This window comes from Mirounga leonina, unplaced genomic scaffold (assembly GCF_011800145.1).
Source record: "Mirounga leonina isolate KUSES-001 unplaced genomic scaffold, KU_Mleo_1.0 Mir_168, whole genome shotgun sequence".
NCBI classification, from domain to species: domain Eukaryota; kingdom Metazoa; phylum Chordata; class Mammalia; order Carnivora; family Phocidae; genus Mirounga; species Mirounga leonina.
The window spans coordinates 2,603,778-2,626,090 of record NW_023270426.1 but is presented as its reverse complement, the minus strand read 5'-3'; the positions used below and the strand labels follow the sequence as shown (position 1 = coordinate 2,626,090).

The 22,313-nt window shown below is 40.5% G+C and overlaps 2 protein-coding genes across 6 annotated transcripts in view; one reads left to right on the top strand and one right to left on the bottom strand.

Annotated features, from left to right (window-relative positions):
- Nucleotides 1–21,274, bottom strand: part of AP3S1 (adaptor related protein complex 3 subunit sigma 1) — a 137,491-nt gene extending 116,217 nt beyond the window's left edge. Inside the window, exon 1 of one of the 3 annotated variants that reach the window (XM_035013952.1) lies at nt 20,993–21,274. In XM_035013952.1, coding sequence (XP_034869843.1) covers nt 20,993–21,241 — 249 coding nt within the window. In that variant the 5' untranslated portion in view covers nt 21,242–21,274. The remainder of the gene's footprint in view (nt 1–20,992) is intronic. The other 2 variants (XM_035013953.1, XM_035013951.1) reach the window with 2 other exon arrangements.
- Nucleotides 21,275–21,308: 34 nt separating this feature from the next.
- ATG12 (autophagy related 12) overlaps nt 21,309–22,313 on the top strand; it is a 14,163-nt gene continuing 13,158 nt past the window's right edge. Inside the window, exon 1 of one of the 3 annotated variants that reach the window (XM_035013956.1) lies at nt 21,309–21,702. In XM_035013956.1, the coding sequence (XP_034869847.1) occupies nt 21,540–21,702 (163 nt within the window). In that variant the 5' untranslated portion in view covers nt 21,309–21,539. The remainder of the gene's footprint in view (nt 21,703–22,313) is intronic. The other 2 variants (XM_035013954.1, XM_035013955.1) reach the window with 2 other exon arrangements.

The following is a 22,313-nucleotide window of genomic DNA, read 5'->3' as shown; positions in this document are numbered from 1 at the left end:
TGACTCAATTTCTCTAAAATGTTCCAAAGGATCAAGGTAATTCTACTCAAAATCCCAAGAGATAGAAAGAGAAACTTAAAAACCTGAATCTGATTCCAAAACATATATATTAAATCAGAAGACAAGAATGACAAGACACTCTCCAGTAGAATGTAAGAGGGCCTGCTGAGCAGGTAAGAATTATTACAAAGCCACAGTAATTAAGATAACATGATATTGAGGCAGAAATAGGGAAACTGACTAATGGAATTCAACCATAAACACACCCACACAAATACAAGGTAATTAAATTTAAAACATAGACTAGGCATTATAGAACAGTAGGGAAAGGAAGGACATTTCCGTGAATGGTACCAGAATAAAAATTGTTGTTTTTGTTCTGTTTTATTACAATAAACTTAGGCCTCTGACATTATACTAAAAAATCACTCCCAGGCTGGTTTAAAATGAAGTCAATGCTCAAACTATAAAGCTTTAAAAATATAATAGGAAAATATCTTTATGACCTTGTAATAGTGCTAGACTTTTAAATAAGACACAAAGTAAGGCTAACCATAAAGAAAAAGACTGGCAAATTTGATCACACCAAAGCAAGCATTCCTAATGATCAAAAGACACCAGAAAAAGAAATGAGAGCTACAAACGCAAAGAATATAGCTGCAGTACATAAAAACTGGCAAAGGAATAACATCCAGTATATATAAAAAACAGACGTCAGTAAGAAAAAGATAAACATCTCAAAATAAAAATGACTTGGCAAAAGAGAACTTAGGAAGTCATCAAGAAAAGGAAATTAGAATGGTAAATAAACTATGAAAGATGTTCAACTTCATACAGGAGAAAAAGAAAAAGAAAAAAGAAAAAAACCCTACTAGTTAAAAACTACGATGACAACATTAAGTATACTTAACTATCAGTGAAGATATATAAATACGTCTAACAATATCAAGTATTGGCAAGAATATGGAGCAACAAAGCACTCATACTATTAGAACTGTAAATTGGTACAACCACTTCTGGAAACACACAAGCATTACCTAGTAAAGCCAAACATGAACATACCCAAGGACAAAGGTATCCATTCAACTCCTAGTTACACCCTAAAGAAATTCAGAAAGATGTTTACAAGAATGCTTATAGCAGCACTGTTTGTAACAGCAGAAAACTTACAATGTAAAATGTCCACCAATACAAAAATGTATAAATAAACTGTGTTTCATTCCTGCATGGAATATCACAGAGCAATGAAGATGAATGACTAAAACTATATAAAACACCAGTAATGATCTTAGAAATGTTGAATTTTTTCTTAAATCAAGTCATAGAAGAATATAAATACTATGATTCTACTTTTTAAAAGTTCAAAAACATGTAAAACTAAACAGTGAACTGTTTGAGGACAAAAATGTCATAAAACAAAAATGAGAATGATTTTTAAAAATTCAAGGTGGTGGTGCCTCTCTTAAATACAGAGAGAACAGGATAGAATATGAGAGGTGCAGAAAGACTTCAAGGGTACTGGTAATTTTTTTTTGAAAGGGGATAGTGAACACACAGCAATTAAAGTATTAGTTCCTATATCTTTCAGATATTCAATATATACATTTATTTTGTATCTATTCAATATTTCATAAAAATATTCAAAAGAACGAGGGAGGAAGGAAGAAAAAGCACTGTATCAGACAGCTACCCTCTTCCTTTCTTAGGTTTGCTTGATCATCTATCTCCACCACCTCCTTCTAGTCTTCATCTAGAGCTAAACAATGTCCCTTGGATGACCTTACTTCCTCTTGTGGCTTTGACCATGCTATCTCCCTAATCTTTCATTCTCCTATATCCCTAGTGCTTAAGAGAAGCCTATCTTCTTTTCTGAGTTGGTAATAGGTATTTCCAGCTTACAGACATTTCCAGTTATGATCCATAAAGTGATATTAAAACTTACATGTGAAAGACCAAAACATACCATTTCTTCTAAAATCTGTTTTTCTTTCTTTTTTAAATTCAATGTTATATTAGTTTCAGGTGTACAAAAAGTGATTTGACAATTCCATACATTGTTCAACACTCAGCGCAGTAAGTGTAGTCACCATCACAAAGCAACATCATTACAATGTTACTGACTACATTCCGTAGGCTGTACTTTTCATCTCTGTGACATATTCACTCTAACTAGAAGTTTGTACCTCTCAACAAAACCCATTTTTATTACTATATTTCTAACCTCATTTAATGGCATTACCATTCATCCTGTCTCTTAAGCCAGAAATCTTGATGATTTCTTTCCTTTGACTTCCCATGTCTACTGGGTCACCAAGCCCTGTTAATTCAACTGCAGAAACAACAGTAAACCTGGATTAAAGATACTATCTCAACTCAGATTCTTATTCTTACCCAGAATACTGTAAGAGCCACCTAAATATTAACTCTGCCACCTGTTCTCCACTCCAAACCATCTCACCTATGTCACCAGAATTACTTCCTAAATAACAGTATTTGTTACTTCATTTCTTAAAGTCCTCTGGTTTCCATCTGACGTAACATCCAAACTCCCTAACAGGCCATAAACAAAACCTTCCAAAATTGAATCCTGACCTATCTCTGAGCTTTCATCATCTATTTCTTCTCTCCTACACAATCCACTTCAACCGCACTGAACCTCTCACTATGCACTCCCTTCCTATTTTCCTACTCTCACCCCATTATCTAGCAACAGCCTTTTTAAAAAAAATTTTATTGTTATGTTAATCACCATACATTACATCATTAGTTTTTGATGTAGTGATCCATGATTCATTGTTTGTGTATAACACCCAGTGCTCCATGCAGAACGTGCCCTCTTTAATACCCATCACCAGGCTAACCCATCCTCCTCCCCTCCTCCCCTCTAGAACCCTCTGTTTGTTTTTCAGAGTCCATCATCTCTCATGGTTGGTTTCCCCCTCTGATTCCCCCCCTTCATTCCTCCCCTTCTGCTATCTTCTTTTTTTGTTGTTGTTATGTTAATCCCCATACATTACATCATTAGTTTTAGATGTAGTGTTCCATGATTCATTGTTTGTGCATAACACCCAGTGCTCCATGCAGAACGTGCCTTCTTTAATACCCATCACCAGGCTAACCCATCCTCCCCCCCTCCCCTCTAGAACCCTCAGTTTGTTTTTCAGAGTCCATCGTCTCTCATGGTTTGTCTACCCCTCCGATTTCCCCCCTTCATTTTTCCCCTCCTGCTATCTTCTTCTTTTTTTTTCTTAACATATATTGCATTATTTGTTTCATAGGTACAGATCTGAGATTCAACAGTCTTGCACAATTCACAGCACTCACCAGAGCACATACCCTCCCCAGTGTCTATCACCCAGTCACCCCATCCCTCCCCCTTCCCACCACTCCAGCAAACCTCAGTTTGTTTCCTGAGATTAAGAATTCCTCGTATCAGTGAGGTCATATGATACATGTCTTTCTCTGATTGACTTATTTCACTCAGCGTAACACCCTCCAGTTCCATCCACGTCGTAGCAACAGCCTTTTAAGACTCAGATCAAACATGATGGTTTGTCAAGTCTCTTCTTACTTTCCCAGGAAAAATTAGTTCTTTTTTCCTCAGGTCTTCCATGGTACTGTTTCTATTCCTAACATATACTTCTAACAGTGTGCTCAAATTTCCTTTGTAGATAACTGAATTCTATCAGACTCCGACCCCTTCCAAATCTTTAAATCTGAAATGCTGAACAGAGTGGCTGGCATAGAGTTGCCAATATAAGTACACTGAATAAATGAATATCGGATGTAGAAGATGGGATCCACATTCATTTATATTTTCAAACATCAGGGTTACATGACACACTCTGAAAGGGGGGGGCAATAAAGGAAAGGCAGTATGGTGTAGTAGTTAAAGGTATGAGCTCTACTCTAATTAAGACAGTAGATTAAATGCACAAAAACATCTATTTTTGTGGCCTTCTCAAACCCCAGCTAAAACAGTATCAAAATTTTTTCCTTTTTCCTTTTTTTTTTAAGGGCATAAACCACGAGGATGAGGAAAATGAGAAAGAACACAGGGCAAGAGAATTTAGTAAGTGGCTGAATGAGGGGTCAAGTATTAAGAAAATCTCAGAAAACTTAACCCCAAATTGGTGACAGGGAAGCCCAAGAACTAACCCAATCTGTATCCCAAAATAGCCAAAGGCTCAAGAATTGGCGCTGTTAGGTACTTCTGGAAGAGAAGATGAAAAGAGGAGTGTAAAATAAGGAGGACTGCTTCAGAGGTAGAAGGACCACTAAATTCCCTCTGCCATCCCCAAGAAAAGTCTGTAAACATATTTCAAGGAGTAGATAAAACAGAGGGTCTTTGGAGAGCAAGGGGTACTATGGTAGGCAGAATAATGGCTCACCAAAGATGACAACATCCTAATCCCTGGAACCTATGAATATATCCCCTTACATGACAAAGAGGCCTTTACAGGGGTGACTAAAGTAATGACATGGAGTTGGGAAGATTATCCCAGATTATCTCATTGGACCTAAGCTAATCATATGGCTCCTTAAAATCAGAGAGCCTTTCCTGGGCTGTGGTCGGAGGAAGACGTGACCAGAGAATAATCTAAGAGATGCCATTCAGTTGGTTATGATGATGGAGGAAGAGGGCCAAGAGCCAAAGAATGCAGGCAGCCTCTGGGAGCTGGAAAAGGCAAGGAAATGGATTCTCTCCTAGAGCCTTCAGAAAGGGATGCAGTGTTGATGATATGTTGATTTTAGACCAGTAAATCCCATATTAGACTTTAACTCACAGAGCTGTAGGATAACAAGTTTGTGCTGTTTTAAGCCACTAGGCAATAAAAAGAAAATACAGGGGCTCCTGGGTGGATCAGTCGGTTAAGTGTCTGCCTCAGGCTCAGCTCATGATCCTGGGGTCCTGGGATCAAGCCCCGCATCAGGCTCCCTGCTCAGTGGGAAGTCTGCTTCTCCCTCTCTGTCTCTGCCCCTCCCCCTGCTTGTGCTCTGCCTCTGTCAAATAAATAAAATCTTTAAAAAGCAAATACAGACACTGTACTGAAAACAGGGAATTTAGGAAAATGTACACATACCTGATGCTAGCCCTTTTTTCAGTCAGTTCCCAGAATACCTAAGCCAGGCCTGCTTCACCCTCTAGGCAGGAACCTGGCACAAACTTCTCTGTCATTACTTTAGCTCTAGTTGTCATTATCAACTCCCAGATAATGACACTGGGAGTTCCAACAAAGGCAGAATCTGTTATTTGTTCACCAGAATGTAGTTCCTTTCCTCCCCAGACACACAATTCAACATTTTTCATTTTTCCTTGAATTAACGTAGACCCACCCAAACAGCTTCTGGCCAGTGGAATGTGGTTGGTAGTTGCGATGGAACTGAGCTGCCACAACTGAAAGATACCTGTGTTCTCTCTTCCCAGTTCTGCACTCTGTAACACCATGCTGACAGCGTGAAAACCGGCCAGGATGGGGGTACCGACACCATGTAGCAAATGCTACAAATTACAGCTCTTTCCTTCCCGGTGAACCGGTTGTTAAAAATATAAAAACTCCTGCACGATCTCCCGTGTTAACTAGATGTAGAAGTTCCTTTGATCCCTTCCTCAAGAACCACCAAATGCCCACGAAGATGTTTCTAGCTCATCAGGATCACCAATATTGGACTTGATGTGAAAAATAAACTTTTATTGTGTTAAGCCACTAAGATTTGGGGGATTGTTAACAGCAATTGCCATTTTTTAAAAAAATTTTTTTATTCTTATGTTAATCCCCATACATTACATCATTAGTTTTTGATGTAGTGTTCCATGATTCATTGTTTGTGCATAACACCCAGTGCTCCATGCAGAACATGCCCTCCTCAATACCCATCACCAGGCTAACCCATCCTCCCACCCCAGCAATTGCCATTTTTACACCAGCTAAGCTGCCTAGCCTGCTACTCTCAAGTACAGCTCATACCGGCAACTCCTAATCATGGATTCAGACTTTCTAACTAGCTTTTAGAATCCTACCCTTAGACAGGAGCAATCATGGATTACTGGACACCTGAAGACAGCTCTGACATAAAGACAAAATACAGAGTGAAAGTAACTCAGAGAAAACAAACCAAGTAGGGCAGAGAAAATTTTAAAATATTTATCATTAGTATCAGAGAAGTAATAAAGAAATTGCAACTATAAAACAAAACAGCATACTATAAAATAACAACATTCAGAAATTATAAAGGGAGCTCATGGAGATTAAAAATTTAAGGAGAAATTGTTTAACTCAGGGGAAACACTGGAAAATAAAGTTGGTAAATAAGTCAACCACAAAATAGAGCCAAAGGGCAAAATGACAGAAAACAGAAGAGAAGGAATAAGAAAAATAGAAGTCAAGAGGAATGCTGAATAAAAAGAGATTCAAAATGAGAAGAGAGAAAATGGAGAAATTTTTCAAGCAGAGAGAAAAAGAATTTCCAGAATAAAAGAGCTCGTCAAGTACTCAGCACAACTAATAAAAACAGCCTCAGAACAAGAGTCTGTGACACTTTAGAAATTGCAGAAAAACAAGAGTCTACATACTTGCTGGACAGTATAAATAGATCATACACAAAGAAAAAGTAATCAAAATTGCTTCAAGCTTTTTGATAGCAATACTGGAAACTAAAAGGTAATGGAGCAATGCCATCAAAATTCTGAGGGAAAGTTATTTCCAACCTAGAATTCTATAGAACAGACAATGTGAAGTTACAGTAAGACTCTGCAGACAAGCAAGGTCTCAAATAATCTACCTCCTTATGGCCTTTCTCAAGAAGTTACTGGAGGACATGTTCCACCTCGGTAAGGTAATAAATCACGCAATCAAGCAACAGGAGGTCCAATATAAAAACAGGCTAACGATATTCCAAAGATAACAGAGACATCTACCATCCAACAGGTCTAGATTGGGCCTAGTCAAAAGATTCCAGAAGAGATTTCTTCAGGAACATGAAGCTGATGGAAGAAGCATGATTGAGACAACTGACAAAAATGTGAATTAGTGATAAGTAAATAAAAAACTAGATCAAAGAAAAAGGCGATTGTTTATTTCCAAGGAAAATAAACCGTGAGGAGAGAAAAAACTTAGCACAATTTACAACATGGTTCAGGGGAGAAAAGCATTTACACAGGAAATTAATGAAAACACCAGATACTGCTCTAACCAATATTATGAAATAACAGTGAGAAGACTGGGAAGGATATAGATGTTGGGGGGGGGAGAGGGTGAGGAGCTAAATAAACATTTTCAATAGCAGAAGTCAATAGATTATGCCAGCAACTGAAAAAAAATCAGGCAGCAAAATAAGCACATTATTTAGAGATACGTAAATACTGAGTAATCAGCTAAAAGTACTTACCTGTGGGAAGGGGGAAATGAAAGAATGTTATTTTTCATAATAAGCCTTACAGAAAAACTGTTAGATCCTTTAAGCTATGTGTCTGTATAACTGTTAAACAAAGTAAAAATAAAGAAGGAAGGGAGGAGAGTATGGAACCTGCAACCAGACTATATGGGTCTGTTCCTGGATATGCTCTTTATTAAATTTGTGACTTTGAACAAGTTACTTACCTTCTCTGTGCCTGAATAACATAACATTTATAGCATGAATAACATAATATCTACCTCGTACAGTTGCTGGGAGGACTGAGTTCAAATACATAAAGCTCTTAAAAACAATACCTGGCACATAATAAGCATGGATTAACAATGACTTACTTAAAACATCTATTTTTGGGATTGCCTATAAAATAAGCTCTAGAATTCTAATGACAGGTGTAAAGATCCTATAAGGAGTTTTTTTTTTAAGGAAAGTTATCCTTTTTGCACTGTTATTGTTTATAAACAAATTACAGATTATGTAAACTAAACCTTAACTATGTTTTATTATTTTATCAGTGAAAATAATTTCTCACATAAACTTCAAGACTGCCGCTCATAATCATCTTTCTTAAAATGCCAGCAATACTCATCTAAGAAAATCACTATCAGAAAGAATGCCTTACAATATTAATCAAACATCCAAAGTCTAAGATTAAACAAATCAAGTCTCTGCTGACATAAGACAATTTCCCTTTCTTTATTAATCAATTTAATTTAATAGCTCTCATAAAGAAGCCTGGAGCTTGCTTCAGGCAGAACTGATTTCCTAACACTATAGCTTCATCACAGAAGTCAACAGACACATTTCAGTTGGTCACAACGCCTAGATTACATCAGTCTAAAGACACCTAGAGTTACATAAAGGCAACAACTTTTACTGTTTTAAATACTTCTCTTAAAAATAAATGAATAAATACTTCTCTTAATGTATTAATGAAAATTAATTTTAAAGACTCAGTAACCCACTAACAAAACTTTCTCTTTTCCTACGTTCCTTTCCTGTTCTTTTTTTTTTTTTAAGATTTTATTTCTTTGACAGAGAGAGCGAGCGAGAGTAGGAACACAAGCAGAGGGAGTGGGAGAGGGAGAAGCAGGCTCCTGCCCAGCACGGACCCTGAAGTGGGGATCAATCCCAGGACCCTGAGATCATGACCGGAGCCGAAGGCAGAAGCCACCCAGGTGCCCCTCCTTCCCTGTTCTTATACATATGTCATAAAGGCAACTTTAAAACCAAAACGTCCCTCTAGTCAAATAGTAAATATGTCATAATCCTCCTCCCTCCTTCCCACACACACTCGGAGAATTTTTTCTAAAAATGCACTCACTGTCTCTGCTAGATGCTAGAATATCAAGGATTTCCAAGATGAAAGAGAAACAGATCCTTTTCTCTGAGAGCTTAAAACAAGAAATAAAATGAATATAACCATTTAAAACTTTTATTTAGTGTCTGTATCTTGCCTTTTTTAATATTCCCAAAGAGAAATAGATGCATTGTAATAAAAGTTAGAGAGCAATTAATTCCTGACGTAAGAATTATACAAATAACATACTACAAGAGGTAAAGGGGAACAATGATTTTCAATAGCAAGATCATCATCTTCAAAGAAGAGACAGATTGTCTAGAAAGAGACTTACAGAGTAAGTAGAATTTACAAATTCAAAGAATAGAGAATATGAAATTGGATGGCATTCAAAGCTGGAAAAAAAAAAAACTAGGCAAAAGCATGGGATCAGGACAGCAAGGTGCATATATGAGAAACAATTAGTTAACTTTTCATTAAAAGTAAGAGAGGTATGAAGGCTAAGCCTGAGAACACCCCAACATTTAGAAATCATGAAAAAGAAAAGGTCCCAGCAAAGAAAATTCAGCGAGTGTGGGTTTTCTGCCAGATTCCCAAGCAGGAAGTCTGCACAGAGACCTCGTGCTCTGTGAGTAGGCCTCACTTTAGCCCGAGTGCATAAAGAACAAGCAATGAGAATGGGGCTACCTTAAATCCCAAACGCAGCGGAAAGAGTTTTAGTACTTGGCCCAGATCCTTCATTAAATTTCTTTAGAGACAAACCCTCTGGTATCTTCCCTCACAATGTATAAAAATGTATTAAAGCCACTTAGCACAATAAAGTGCTCAATAAATGGTAGCTATTATTAACACTCTAAAACTACCACCCACTATACTATCTCCCAGTTTAAGTGGCAAAGACCCTATTTTTTTTTTTTAATTTAAAAAACACATAGCTGAGAAGGTGACAGAGTTTAAAATATTTAAAGAGAGAGTCTGAACCATGGTGGCAGCTGAAAGGTCCGAGAACTCAAGTACAAGGTAAAATTGGAGGGGGGGGCAGGTAGCTGGAGTAAGAGACCAAGACAACTCAATGAGTAAAGAACAGTCATCTTTTCAACAAATGGTGCTGGGAAAATCAGCCACAGGCAAAAGGATGAAGTTAGACCCCTACCTCAGGTCATATATAAAACTAACTCCAAATGGATCATAGACCTAAACATAAGAACTAAAACTACAAAACTCTTGGAAGGAAACACAGGTACTAATCTTCATGACCTTGGATTACACAAACCTTTCTTAGATATAGCACCAAAAGCACGAGTAAAGAAAATAAACTGGACACCAAAATTAAGAATCTTTGTGCTACAAATTGTATCAGCAGGAAAATGGCAACAACCAGAATAGAAAGAAATATAAGTAAATCATATACCTGATAAGACACTTGCATCCAGAATACATAAATGACTCTTACAACTCGGGAATACAAACACAACCCAACTTATAAATGGGCAAAGGATTTGAAAAGACTTTTTCAAGGAAGATATGCAAATAGCCAATAATCACATGAAGAGATGCTCAACATCATTCATCATTAGGAAAATACAAATCAAAATCACAAGAGATGCCACCTGACATCCCCTAGGATGGTCAGAATCAAAAAAGGAACAGTAACAAGAGTTAGTTAATGAGGATATGGGGAAACTGGAACCATCATATGCTTCTGATGAGAACGTGAAATGGTACAGACAATTTGGAAAACACTGACAGCTCTTCAGACAACTAGAGTTATCATAGCAATTCCACACCTAGATATATGCCCAAGAGAAATGAAAACAAATGTCCAGGGGCGCCTGGGTGGCTCAGTCGTTAAGCGTCTGCCTCCGGCTCAGGTCATGATCCCGGGGTCCTGGGATGGAGCTCCGCATCAGGCTCCCTGCTCAGTGGGAAGCCTGCTTCTCCCTCTCCCACTCCCCCCGCTTGTGTTCCCTGCTCTCGCTGTCACATAAATAAATAAAATCTTTAAAAAAAAAAAAAAGAAAGAAAACAAATGTCCACACAAATATCTGTATACGAATGTAATGTTCACAGCATTATTCATAGTAGTCAAAAGTGGAAATAACCCAAACATCCATCACATAACAAAGAGATAAATAAAAGGTGGTCTATCTATACAACTGAATATTATTTGGCCATTAAAAGGAATGCAGTACTGATACATGCTGTATAACACAGTGAATCTTAAAAGCATCGTTCTAAGTGAAAAAAGCAAGTCACAAAAGACTACATATTTCAGGGGTGCCCAGGTGGCTCAGTCATTAAGCATCTGCCTTCAGCTCGGGTCATGATCCCGGGGTCCTAGGATCAAACCCTGCATCGGGCTCCCTGCTTGGCTGGAAATCACCTTCTCCCTCTCCCACTCTCCCTGCTTGTGTTCCCTCTCTTGCTGTGTCTCTCTCTCTGTCAAATAAATAAATAAAATCTTAAAAAAAAAAAAAAAAGACTACACATTTCATGATTTCATTTATATGAGACATCCAGAATAAACAAACCTCTAGACACAGAAAACTAGATTACTGGTTGCCAGGGAATAGGGGGTAGTGGGACCTGGGGAGTGACTGTTAATGGGTACTAGGTTTCAACTGGTTCGATGAAAATGTTCTAAATTTAGATTATGGTGATGGTCATATGCACAACTGTGAATACAATACACTGTACTGAACTGTACACTTTCAATGGGTGAATTTTATCTTTTATTTTTTTAAAGATTTTTAAAATTTATTTGACAGAGAGAGACACAGCGAGAGAGGGAACACAAGCAGGGGGAGTGGGAGAGGGAGAAGTGGGCTTCCCGCAGAGCAGGGAGCGGGATGCGGGGCTCGATCCCAGGACCCCGGGATCATGACCTGAGCCGAAGGCAGACGCTTAATGACTGACCCACCCAGGTGCCCCATGAATTGTATCTTTTAAAGACTAGGTCATTCTTCAAAAAAAAAGCTAGGGCAAGTTTTATTAACTAACTTTCTCCTAAAAAGTCTCCTTATGAAACTATTCTCAGAAGAATTTTGGAGGACTTTGTATTCTGTAATAAGAAAGAAGTTCATTCCAAAACAAAGCCTACAAAGGGATAATCTTTTCTGCAGAAATGCAAAAAATACCTGAGAACAATCTCTGGAATATTCTACAATTCCTTAGCTACATAATCTTCCAACCAACAGCAGGAAGTGGAAAGTAGTAGTAATAATAAAGGTATCTGTTATTATTAATTTTGTTATTAGTCTGTATTATCTGTAAGTATTTTCTTATTTAATCGTCATCAAAAAAAACCCACCTTACTCAAAATAAAAGTCCACAGTAGTAGGCTAGCTAGATAAATTATGATACATTATACAATGAACTATTATGCAATCGTTACAAATTATTTTCTGGATATGACACCAAAAGCACCAGAGACCAAAAAAAAAGATAAGCTGGACCTTCCCAAAATTAAAAACTTTCATGCATCAAAGGACCTTATCCTTTGAAAAAAGATGCCATCGCTTGGGTGAAAAGGCAGCCCATGGATTGGGAGAAAATATCTGCAAATCATGTCTCTGATAAGGGACTGGTATCAAGGATATATGAAGAACTCCTACAACTCAACAACAAAACAACCAGGGAAAAAATGGACAAAGGACTTAATATACATTTCCTCAAAGACATATAATCAGTAAGCACATGAAAAGATGCTCAACATCACTGTCATTACACAAATGTAAAAGAAAATCACAATGAGATACTACCCCACAGCTGTAATAAAAAAACTGAAAATAACAAGTATCAGCAAGGATGTGGAAAAATTAGAACCCTTGTGCATTGCTGGTGGGAATGTAAAATGGTGCAGCTACTATGGAAAATGGTACAGCACATCCTCAAAAAAATTAAACACAGAAGTACCCGAGGATCCAGCAATTCCACTGCGGGGTGGAAAAAGAAGGAAAAGCAGGGACTTAAACAGATACTTGTACATTTATATTCCCCTGTATACCTAACGACCCATGTTCGTAGCAGGATTATTCATAACAGCCAAAAAGTTAAAGCCATCCAAGTAAACAATATGCAGTGCACACATACATATAAGGGACCATCCAGTCTTAAAAAGTAAGGAAATTCTGACACATGCTACAACATCGGTGTATCTTGAAGACGTTCTACTAAGTGAAATAAGCTAGTCACAAAAGGACAAATACCGTATAATTCCTTTTTTATGACATTCCTAGAGTAGTCAAATTGAGACAAAAAATAGAACAGTGGTTGCCAGCCAACCACCGGCTGGGAGAAGGGGAGAATGAGAGTCAGTGTTTAATGTGTACAAAGTTTCAATTCGTAAAGATGAAGATGTTCCAGATGTGGATAGTGGTGTCAGTGGTACAACCATGTGAATGTACATAATGCCACAGAACTGTATGCTTAAAATGGTAAATTTTATGTATATTTTTCCATCTTAAAAAACCTGGAACTGGGCGCCTGGGTGGCTCAGTTGGTTGAGCGACTGCCTTCGGCTCAGGTCATGATCCTGGAGTCCCGGGATCGAGTCCCGCATCGGGCTCCCTGCTCGGCAAGGAGTCTGCTTCTCCCTCTGACCCTCCTCCCTCTCATGCTCTCTGTCTCTCATTCTCTCTCTCGCAAATAAATAAAATCTTAAAAAAATAAAAGAGCTGAACCATTAAAAAAAAAAAAAAAACCTGGAACTGTCACATTAAGACATACTAATGACAGGAAATAGAATATGTGTGGTGGGATGAACTGGTACTCTTCCCCATTTAATTAGATAGCACACAGAAATCAAAACAATTTAATGGGTCTGACACCTTGAAAAAGAGCCCTTTCCTCCTGGGTAACAAAGAGAACAATGACTGACAGCCAGTGATTCTTGAATTACACCAGGCTTCAAACAAGGCAGGAAAGACGTAAACGCTTCTCAGCGCAATAATAGAGGTGGTCTACTGGGCTTCATATAAACTGTGCTCACCTATAATTAAGGTTGTGAGATATCTGAGAAAAATAAATGCTTTTCTTCGTGACTTCACAGGTGACTTAGGAAATGGAACCAGCTTGATCCTTAGTACCGAGGCTGCACAGAAGTGGGGTGGTCACTTTACCTTCATTTGCTGGGCTAGCACTCCCACTCTGTGGAGCCTAACGATAACTGGGGTAGAGAAGAAAATGACTGAGCAGAAGAAAGCACCAGTGCCTACTCTGTAGAGGCCAGAAGCACCGTTCAATTGTGCAAACTACACATGGGATTCGAGGCGACATACCTCTTCTTACAGAGAGCATGTTGGGGATGATGTCATCAGACTGAGAGAGATGAGAAAGGGGCTGGCCCTGTCCTTCTCTCCAGCCTCATCTCTTACCACTCTGCCCTGTGATCACCCAGCTTGTCTTTTGCTATTCCTCAACACCTACTCTGGTCCCGAATTGGAGGGATCCTGCACCATTTTCTGCCTGAAATATTCTTTCCTCAGCAGTTCTCATACACTCCCTTACCTCATTCGGTTCTTTTCTTAAATGTCACGTCCTGAAAGAGGCTTTCCTTGATGCGCTTATCTAATAGTCTCTCTCCCCCATCACTGTTTCATTTTTCTTCAGGCTAGTCACAATTTATACATAGTTTGTTTATTGTCTATGTCCTATCACTAGAATGTAAAACTCGTAGTGCAGGGATGTTATCTGTCTTAGTCATCACAACATTACCTGTGCTTTAGAACAGGGCCACACAAACAACAAATATTTGTGGAAGAAATACGGGCTGGGCACGAGAGAAAGGAGAGTACAACGGACAGGTCAGGGAGTATCCAAAAAGACCCCCCCTCCTCTCAAAGCCCTGTCTCGAAGTGCCTCCGCTTGAAGTCTCAGAACGTCCCACCTATTAGCCAGAATGCTGACCTTCATTCCCCCTACCCTGCAATAGCCTTCTGAGGGTTGTGTGATCTTTCTGTAAAAAAAAATTTGTGTATCTATACGTCAGTTCAAAGGATTTGGTAAGGGGAAGGCTGATAAGGCAGAATGGGCAAGGAAAGAACAAGTATAATTTATCCCAATGTGAGAGTTTTAAGAGGCTGGAAGAAGACTGGCTTGTCTAGGTGGACTACAACTCACAATCACCTTGGTTTAGCAGCAATGGTGAAGACATCCACAACTCACAAGGACAAAGACAACTCTAAGTGCTCCAGACAAGAAAGAATTCTTTGACTTCCCAAAGAAAATCAGCAAAGATTTCCCTTCGGGATGAGAAAACGGAAGGGCCCTCATACACCCAGGTCACATATATAAGTTCAATTTTGTAAAAAGAAAGACACACACAGAGAAAACAATGAATGCAAATTACTAAATGCTATTTACATTAATGTATTTTTAAACATTTTAACAACATAATAGCCAGACATCACCATATTTGTTTTGTTTTGTTTTTGTTTTTGTTTTTGAGACAGAGAGAGAGCAGGAGCAGGGGAGCAGAGAGAGGGAGAAGCAGGCTTCCCGCTGAGCAAGGAGCCAGACATGGGGCTCGATCCCAGGACTCCGGGACCATGACCTGAGCCAAAGGCAGACGCCCAACCGACTGAGCCACCCAGGTGCCCCCATATTTGGTTATCTTAAAGCCACAAATGTTCTTAAATCCACCAACATTTTCAATGCATTCATTTTATGCTATTAATGTCTAAAACATGTATATTCTTCACTGGGGCATTATGGGAGGAAATACAATAAATGTTAATAGTTAACTATGAATGGTGAAATTAAGATGACCTTAGCAATCTTAATACTTAAATATTTTCCACATAATCACAAAAAAGGAAATGTATTTAAAAATTAAGTAATTTAAAGTCGACAACTTTACTAAAGAAACATAATACAGCCACCCTACACAAGGCCTTCTGCTTCTTTGAAAGGCAGAGGAATGACCTCTAATATTGTCTTATTTACAACCTTTCCATGAAAATCGAAAATCACTATAATTCCAAACATTTTATTTCCTTCTTTACAATTTTCAACAGGTTTAATATTAATTTTTTAAAAGCAAGACGTCAAGGATACTTCCTACAAAAATTATGATTATATTAGAATTTGAATTTTTCAATGACCCTTTGATATAAGGAATACCTTGAACTAAGATCTTCTGTGGTACATGTTCAGAACCACATATTATCAATATGTCTTTCCTGGTATTAACCACCTCAGAAGCAATGTAAAATTATGAGAGAAGAAATAATAGTATCTATTCAAAAGAAATAATGTGCACTACTCAAGAGGGAACAGTGACACCTCTTTGCCTACCCAACATCCACTCCTCTCTTACACCTTTCCAACAGAATACTAAATTCATTCACGTGTCCACCCTCAGCTCCAAGGGTGGGTCCTGATTAGTGTAAGCTGTTATTTTTTTTTTTTTAAAGATTTTATTTATTTATTTGAGAGAGAGAATGAGACAGAGAGCATGAGAGAGGGGAGGTTCAGAGGGAGAAGCAGACTCCCTGCCGAGCAGGGAGCCCGATGCGGGACTCGATCCCGGGACTCCAGGATCATGACCTGAGCCAAAGGCAGCCGCTTAACCGACTGAGCCACCCAGGCACCCCAGTGTAAGCTGTTATTTAATCTTGGGTAGAACTAACCAGACTGAAGGGGAAGATATACTCTAGGATGGCAGGAACAGATCACACCCTGCTTATAGACTGAATTGGTTACCACTAATTTCAAGGAGGAAACCAGCCTCTGAATAACAACTTTGGGAAGAGCAAGGCAGAGAAAGAAACTGGATCTGTGATGAAGTCATTAATTTGCTGACTCAAATAACTTTGGAATCTACTATTCTGCACTTCCTATTATGTATCCTAATATGGTTCTTTTCAAGCAAATTTAAGTCAGACTACATAAAACCTTATTTATGCAGTCAAAAGCATCCTAATTAATATGGAAAGAAATCAATCATTTGGAATTCTCTTCTTAACAAAACAGCTCAAATAGTGTATGTTAACATGTGTTAACACCTTAATGCTTAGAACTGTTTATAATTATATTTTGATCATAAAAAGAAGTTTAACTATCCCATCTGCCACAGTCTCAAGAGTCACTAAGATACCAGTATACATGGATGGATCTTTCTTAAAAATTTAAAAAGGAAAAAAAACTTACATATATTTATAAATTTTGCTTTTTATGTCAACAAATTCAAAAAAGGAAAGAAAATCTTTGGTCCCTTCTAGGGCTTGCATTTAATTGACAATAATAATCAGATTTAGTTTATAAGAAAATTGAGGCAATTCATATATATAACAGTTTGTAACTCATGTATGAACACTGCATTTTATACACGCACAATCTTTCGTATCTGTGGAAACAACTACTATAATTCATATAAAAGAAAAACATGTTCACTTTATTTATAGTGACATGTCATGGTTTATTAATAACAAAGGAATCAAAACCCAAGGGTTTTGTTTGATGGCTATGTAAAAATAAATCTGGCTTAAAAAAAAAATAAATCTGGCTTATTAGCTATACATCTCATTAGTTCTTTATTGTAATACACAAATATTGCCAAGCAAATATTAAAAGACTAAAGTTTATTGTTGCCAAGTTGCTGGGGCTAACCAACAATTAAAGAAACAATTAAACCAAGAAAAAACACCTGAACTTCTGCAGTCATAGCTCAAGGAAATAGAGGGCAAAAACAAGAGGTGACAACATTCTGAGTCCACCCCTGAATTCTTAATATCTGACTCTAGCAGAATGAACCAAAAACTTCAGTTTAGCAAAATAGATGTGTGATTTCATATATATCACACCTCACAGCAGCTGGAAGGCACAATCAAATCTAAAAAATCTAATAATCTATTACAGCAGGAAACAGAAATCTGCACTTATTAAAGGGTAAAGATGAACATATAAATTGTTGTATTAAGAGGAAGGACGGGGCGCCTGGCTGGCTCAGTTGGAAGACCACGTGATTCTTGATCTCGGGTTGTGAGGTGGAGCCCCATGTTGGGTGTAGAGATTACTAAAAAATAAATAATAAATAAACTCTTTTTTAAAAAAAAGGATAAATGAGGAATGGAAATCCAATGCAATAAGGGCAACTGGTTGGCAAATGGTTCAACAGTTTTCAAATTGCTTAGTGCTAAACCATTATTGTTGGAATCAAATCTCAGCATCTTATCAGGACCACACCCTTAGGGGCTGCTTAATAAATTACATTCAAAACTGTCAGTCTTGTTGAATACATACTTCTTAGAAACTTCTTCAACTTAAAACAGAAACAGCTGAAGTAACAGCTATTCCATCATTGCTTTTATCCTGAAGGCATGAATTCTTAAAACCTCCAGTTAATGAAGGACAAAATTTTAAAAGGTGGAAGGAGCCTTAGGAAGTCACTTTTAACCCAAACTCCATATTAGGCTAGGAGAATCTAATGAATACATTAAGCAAAGACTTTTGAGAGCTTTCTATCTTCAAAATTCAAATGTTGATTGCGAGGGGTCACACAAATATATCCAAAACCTGATACCTCCTCTCAAGGAATCTACAGGATGCCCCAAGGAATTATAGGATACGAAACCGAATACTGTACCATAATAAAGATAAAAATAAAATTCTAAGAACCAAGAGGAGTCATCCAGCAAGATAAAAAGCTTCAGGAAATGCTTAAGTGATCTTTGAGTTAAACGTGGAAGAAGAGGTCAAATCTGGACATTTGGTAATGCAAGGGAAGGACATTCCAGGCAGTGAGAATAGAATAACTCTGAAGCCCTATACAAACAGACCTCATTTCCAAATACTCTTTCCTTACATAGTCTGCTTTGGCCATGCAGTTTCTTGGTGTTCTTCAAACAGGACAGGATCTGCAAATAGCCATTCCATCCTCAGGGCCTTTGCATCTGCTGCTCCCTCTGCCTGGAATGATCTACCCTCAGATCCCTGCAAGGCTAGCTTTCTTAACCTACTTCAAGTCTTTGCTCAAATGTCACCTTTTCAGTGAGGACTTACTTGACTATCCTATTTTAAGTTGTCATCCTCACACTCCCTTGTCACCCTACCCCACTTTATTTTTTCCACAGCACTTACTACTTACTATCTGACATGGTATATATATATTTTACTTCTTATTAGCTTTGTCCATCCCCCTGCTGAAAGAGCAGAAGTTATGTTTGTTCATTTCTAGATTTTAAAACACTGCCTGGACATGGTAAGCATGAAATGAATATATGCTGACAAACTGGCTGATGGCATAAAGGAATGGAAAAGATTTCTGCCCTGAAATAAGTTATGTTACAGTACTCTTGACCAACAAAAACAAATACATAGTTGGCAAAACCCAATTTAGGAAAGACTAATGCACAGATACAGTTCCTGGCATTCCCACTTCTACATGTCCAGTGAGCACTAGATTCGTCTTTTTACACCTCTTAGCTCCCTGTCCCCAGGAACACTGTCACTAACGCAATGGCCAAAAATGACACGAGAATTGCCAGTGATGCCAGGCACCAGTGCCTTCCCACAGTAACCTTCACTGCTACCTCTCAGCAAAGGTAAAAGGTACTTCTACTCCCATCTTTGGACAAGAGAAAGATGTATTCCTGGATTTCCAAATTAAATACATCTTTCTGTAGATTCTACACTACTTGAGTGGTTACATTGATATCATGAATTAGCCAGGAAACTTACTATTTTGAATACTGTTATTAAGTGTAGCTATGAAAAAACACATCTTTGATTTCTGTTTCAGTATTGCAAAATACCTTTTCTATCCTGCCAACAGATGACCTAGGGAATACGGTTTTAAGAAAAAGATTCCTCCAATAAAAACCAATACTGTATTTTAGGCAAATGGGTAACAATATACAGCAAAGGGCATTTTTTTTTTCCCACTCAGAAGGATCAACTATGATTTTATTCTGGGTGAAAAAATGATACAGAGTTCGTAAACAAGAGCATTAGTATTTGAATTATACTATACTAAAACCAAACAGGAACAGAAGAAAATATTCTTTATCACCAGCAGAAGCAAAACTACTTAAGGAAATGAGGAATAAGCTCAAGATCTCTCACTTCAGCTAACACCTCCACAGACTGCATTATCATTTTAAGCGAAGTGACATTTTCACATTTAATTTTTAACGGCAGGCATCATTTCCACGTGGGGTTCATCCACACAGAAGTGCTAGCCTTGGCACAATTTCAGTATTTAACTGAAAGTTCATTTCTGACTATAAGCAAAATGCCCCGATACTGACCCAATAGTTAATACCTCTACATGGCTCCTTAACACTGACAGCTCAATTTTACGTCTTACCTAGTGGTGAATTTTGCCTTCAGACAGGAAGGAACCTATGTCTGTAACCCTCCCTCAATCATTGAGAAATGACTTATCTTTACCCCCCCCCCCCTTAAAACCTCCTGCATTTTTTTTTTTTTTTTTGGCAACACCATTTACACTCCACGGAGAGTTTTACGAATACGACCATTCTTCGTAAGTAAAACAGCTACAAACGAGACCCCATTCCCTAGGGAGAGAAAAGCCAAACCGGCGGCTGCCATCCTAACTTTCAGGAAGGGACGGTCGCAGCTGTCACGGGTCAAACGTCGCCAGTTATTCCTGCAGGACCTCCTTCACGGCCACTAGGGGAAAAGCCCCATAAAGCAGTGTTCGGTCCTCCCTGACCTTTTTCTCTAATAAGGAGACACCTGGAAGTCACGCTGGGCGGCCGACGGCTGCAAGGGCAGCACCCAGGAGAGACCGTGCAGAGCGAGCGCTTCGGCGAAAGCAGGAAGCCCAAGTTCCTGCGGACGAGAGGACTACCGGGAAAACAGCAGCCCATCTGCCCACAGGAGGAGAGAAAGAAGCGGCCGCGGAGGCTGCGAGTCGGGGAGGTGGGGCGGCGAGCCCGGCCGCTCGGCGCGCACCGAGCCGCGGGCGGCGGGCAGGCCGGAGCGCCGGTGGGCTCGCGGGCGCAGGTGGGCTGCGGCCGCCCGACCGCCGAGGGCCCCCGGCCCCGGGAAGTCCCCCGGGCCTCGCCCGCTCCGCGGGGAAGCCGCCCAGCCCACAGACGGGCGCAGGAGCCGCCGGGGCAGAGCCACGTCGGAGGACAGAAGCGCGGCGGGAGGGGGGCATCCCGCTTGCCCCGGCGGGAGGCTGACAGCCCGGGGGCGCGAGGCGGCCGGGGGTGCGCGGAGGGCCGCGGCGCGCCTGAGGGGTCGCCCTGAGGGCGCTGCCAGCCGCCACCGACTCCCCCTCGCGCGGATCGGCAGCGCCGGGATACTCACGTAGGGCTGGTAGAACTTGGAGAGCCTCGGCTTCCCGTGGTTGTTGAAGATGAGGATCGCCTTGATCATGGCTGAGCCGGGCCGACCGGGTGGGCGCTGGGGGCCAGGGCGGGGGCGGGCGCGCGAGCCTCGCCTCGGGATCTCGCCGGCGATCTTTCCCCACCCGCCCCCTCCCGCACGCGCGCGCGCGCGCTCCCGAGCCGCGGGGCGGGGCCGGGGCGGGGCCGGCGCGAAGGGAAGCGGAAACATCTCCGGCCCCGAGCCGGCTAGTCGGAGCGGCGCATGCGCACTTGGCGGCGTGCGGGTACGTGGTTCGCAGACTTCTTCCGGAGGATTGTTGCTGTGCGAAGCGTAGTTGCGCTCTTAGCAGTCAGGGCTCTGCGACAGGTTCCACGTGGAGGACCAACCGACAACTCCCAACTTTCCCCGTTGGGTTGGCTTCCCCCCCCACCACCCGGCTCCTCCTTAGCGACGCCACCGGCGTAAAGCCCGCCCACTGTTGAACCCGCCGAGCCACCACTTCCGCCCTCGCCTTCCACTGAGCAAGATGGCTGAGGAACCGGAGTCCGCGTTGCAGCTACCTCCCTCAACTGCTGCTGATGGCGAAGGACCTACGGAGGTCTCCCCGGAAACGGCCACTCCGGAGCCCCCTTCTTCCGCCGCGGTCTCCCCGGGGACGGAGGAACCTGCCGGCGACACCAAGAAAAAAAGTAATTTTGAGAGCAGTTTCTTTCTAGGCAGAGGCGGGAGGGTTAGATTGCGTCCGACTAGTCCCTGGCGGCCAGTAAAGGAGCAAAATTTAGAGGAGGGCCGGTCCCAGTCGTGGCTTTCGACCAGTGAGGAGAGAGGAAGTGTGGTTTTCGGCTTTCGCGACCTTTGAGTTGAGAGCCTCGCGGGGGAGCCGTGTCTGGACGCACCTTCGCGGTGCGGCGCGGGTCCTTGGCCGCCACAGTCGTTGTTGGGCTGCGTTCCACTCTTCCTCGGAGTTGGCCAGACTGCGGGCTCTTCGAAGGTGGGAGCTGAGTGGGCTCTCGGGTGGCTCCGGGGGCTTAATATGGGACGTAATTATTTGATTAATGACTTAGGGTGTGAGGGATGGTCGGTAGCAAGACTGGCTTAGAATCCACGCCTTGCGGCAAGTTCGCTGTTTCTTACATGAGCTGCGTGTGAATTCACTCCTTGTGCCAAAAAAAAACCCCTGAAATTTTACGAACTGCGTGTGAATTCACTCCTTGTACCAAAAAAAAAAAAACCCTGAAATTTTACGAACTGCGTGTGAATTCACTCCTTGTACCAAAAAAAAAAAACCCTGAAATTTTAC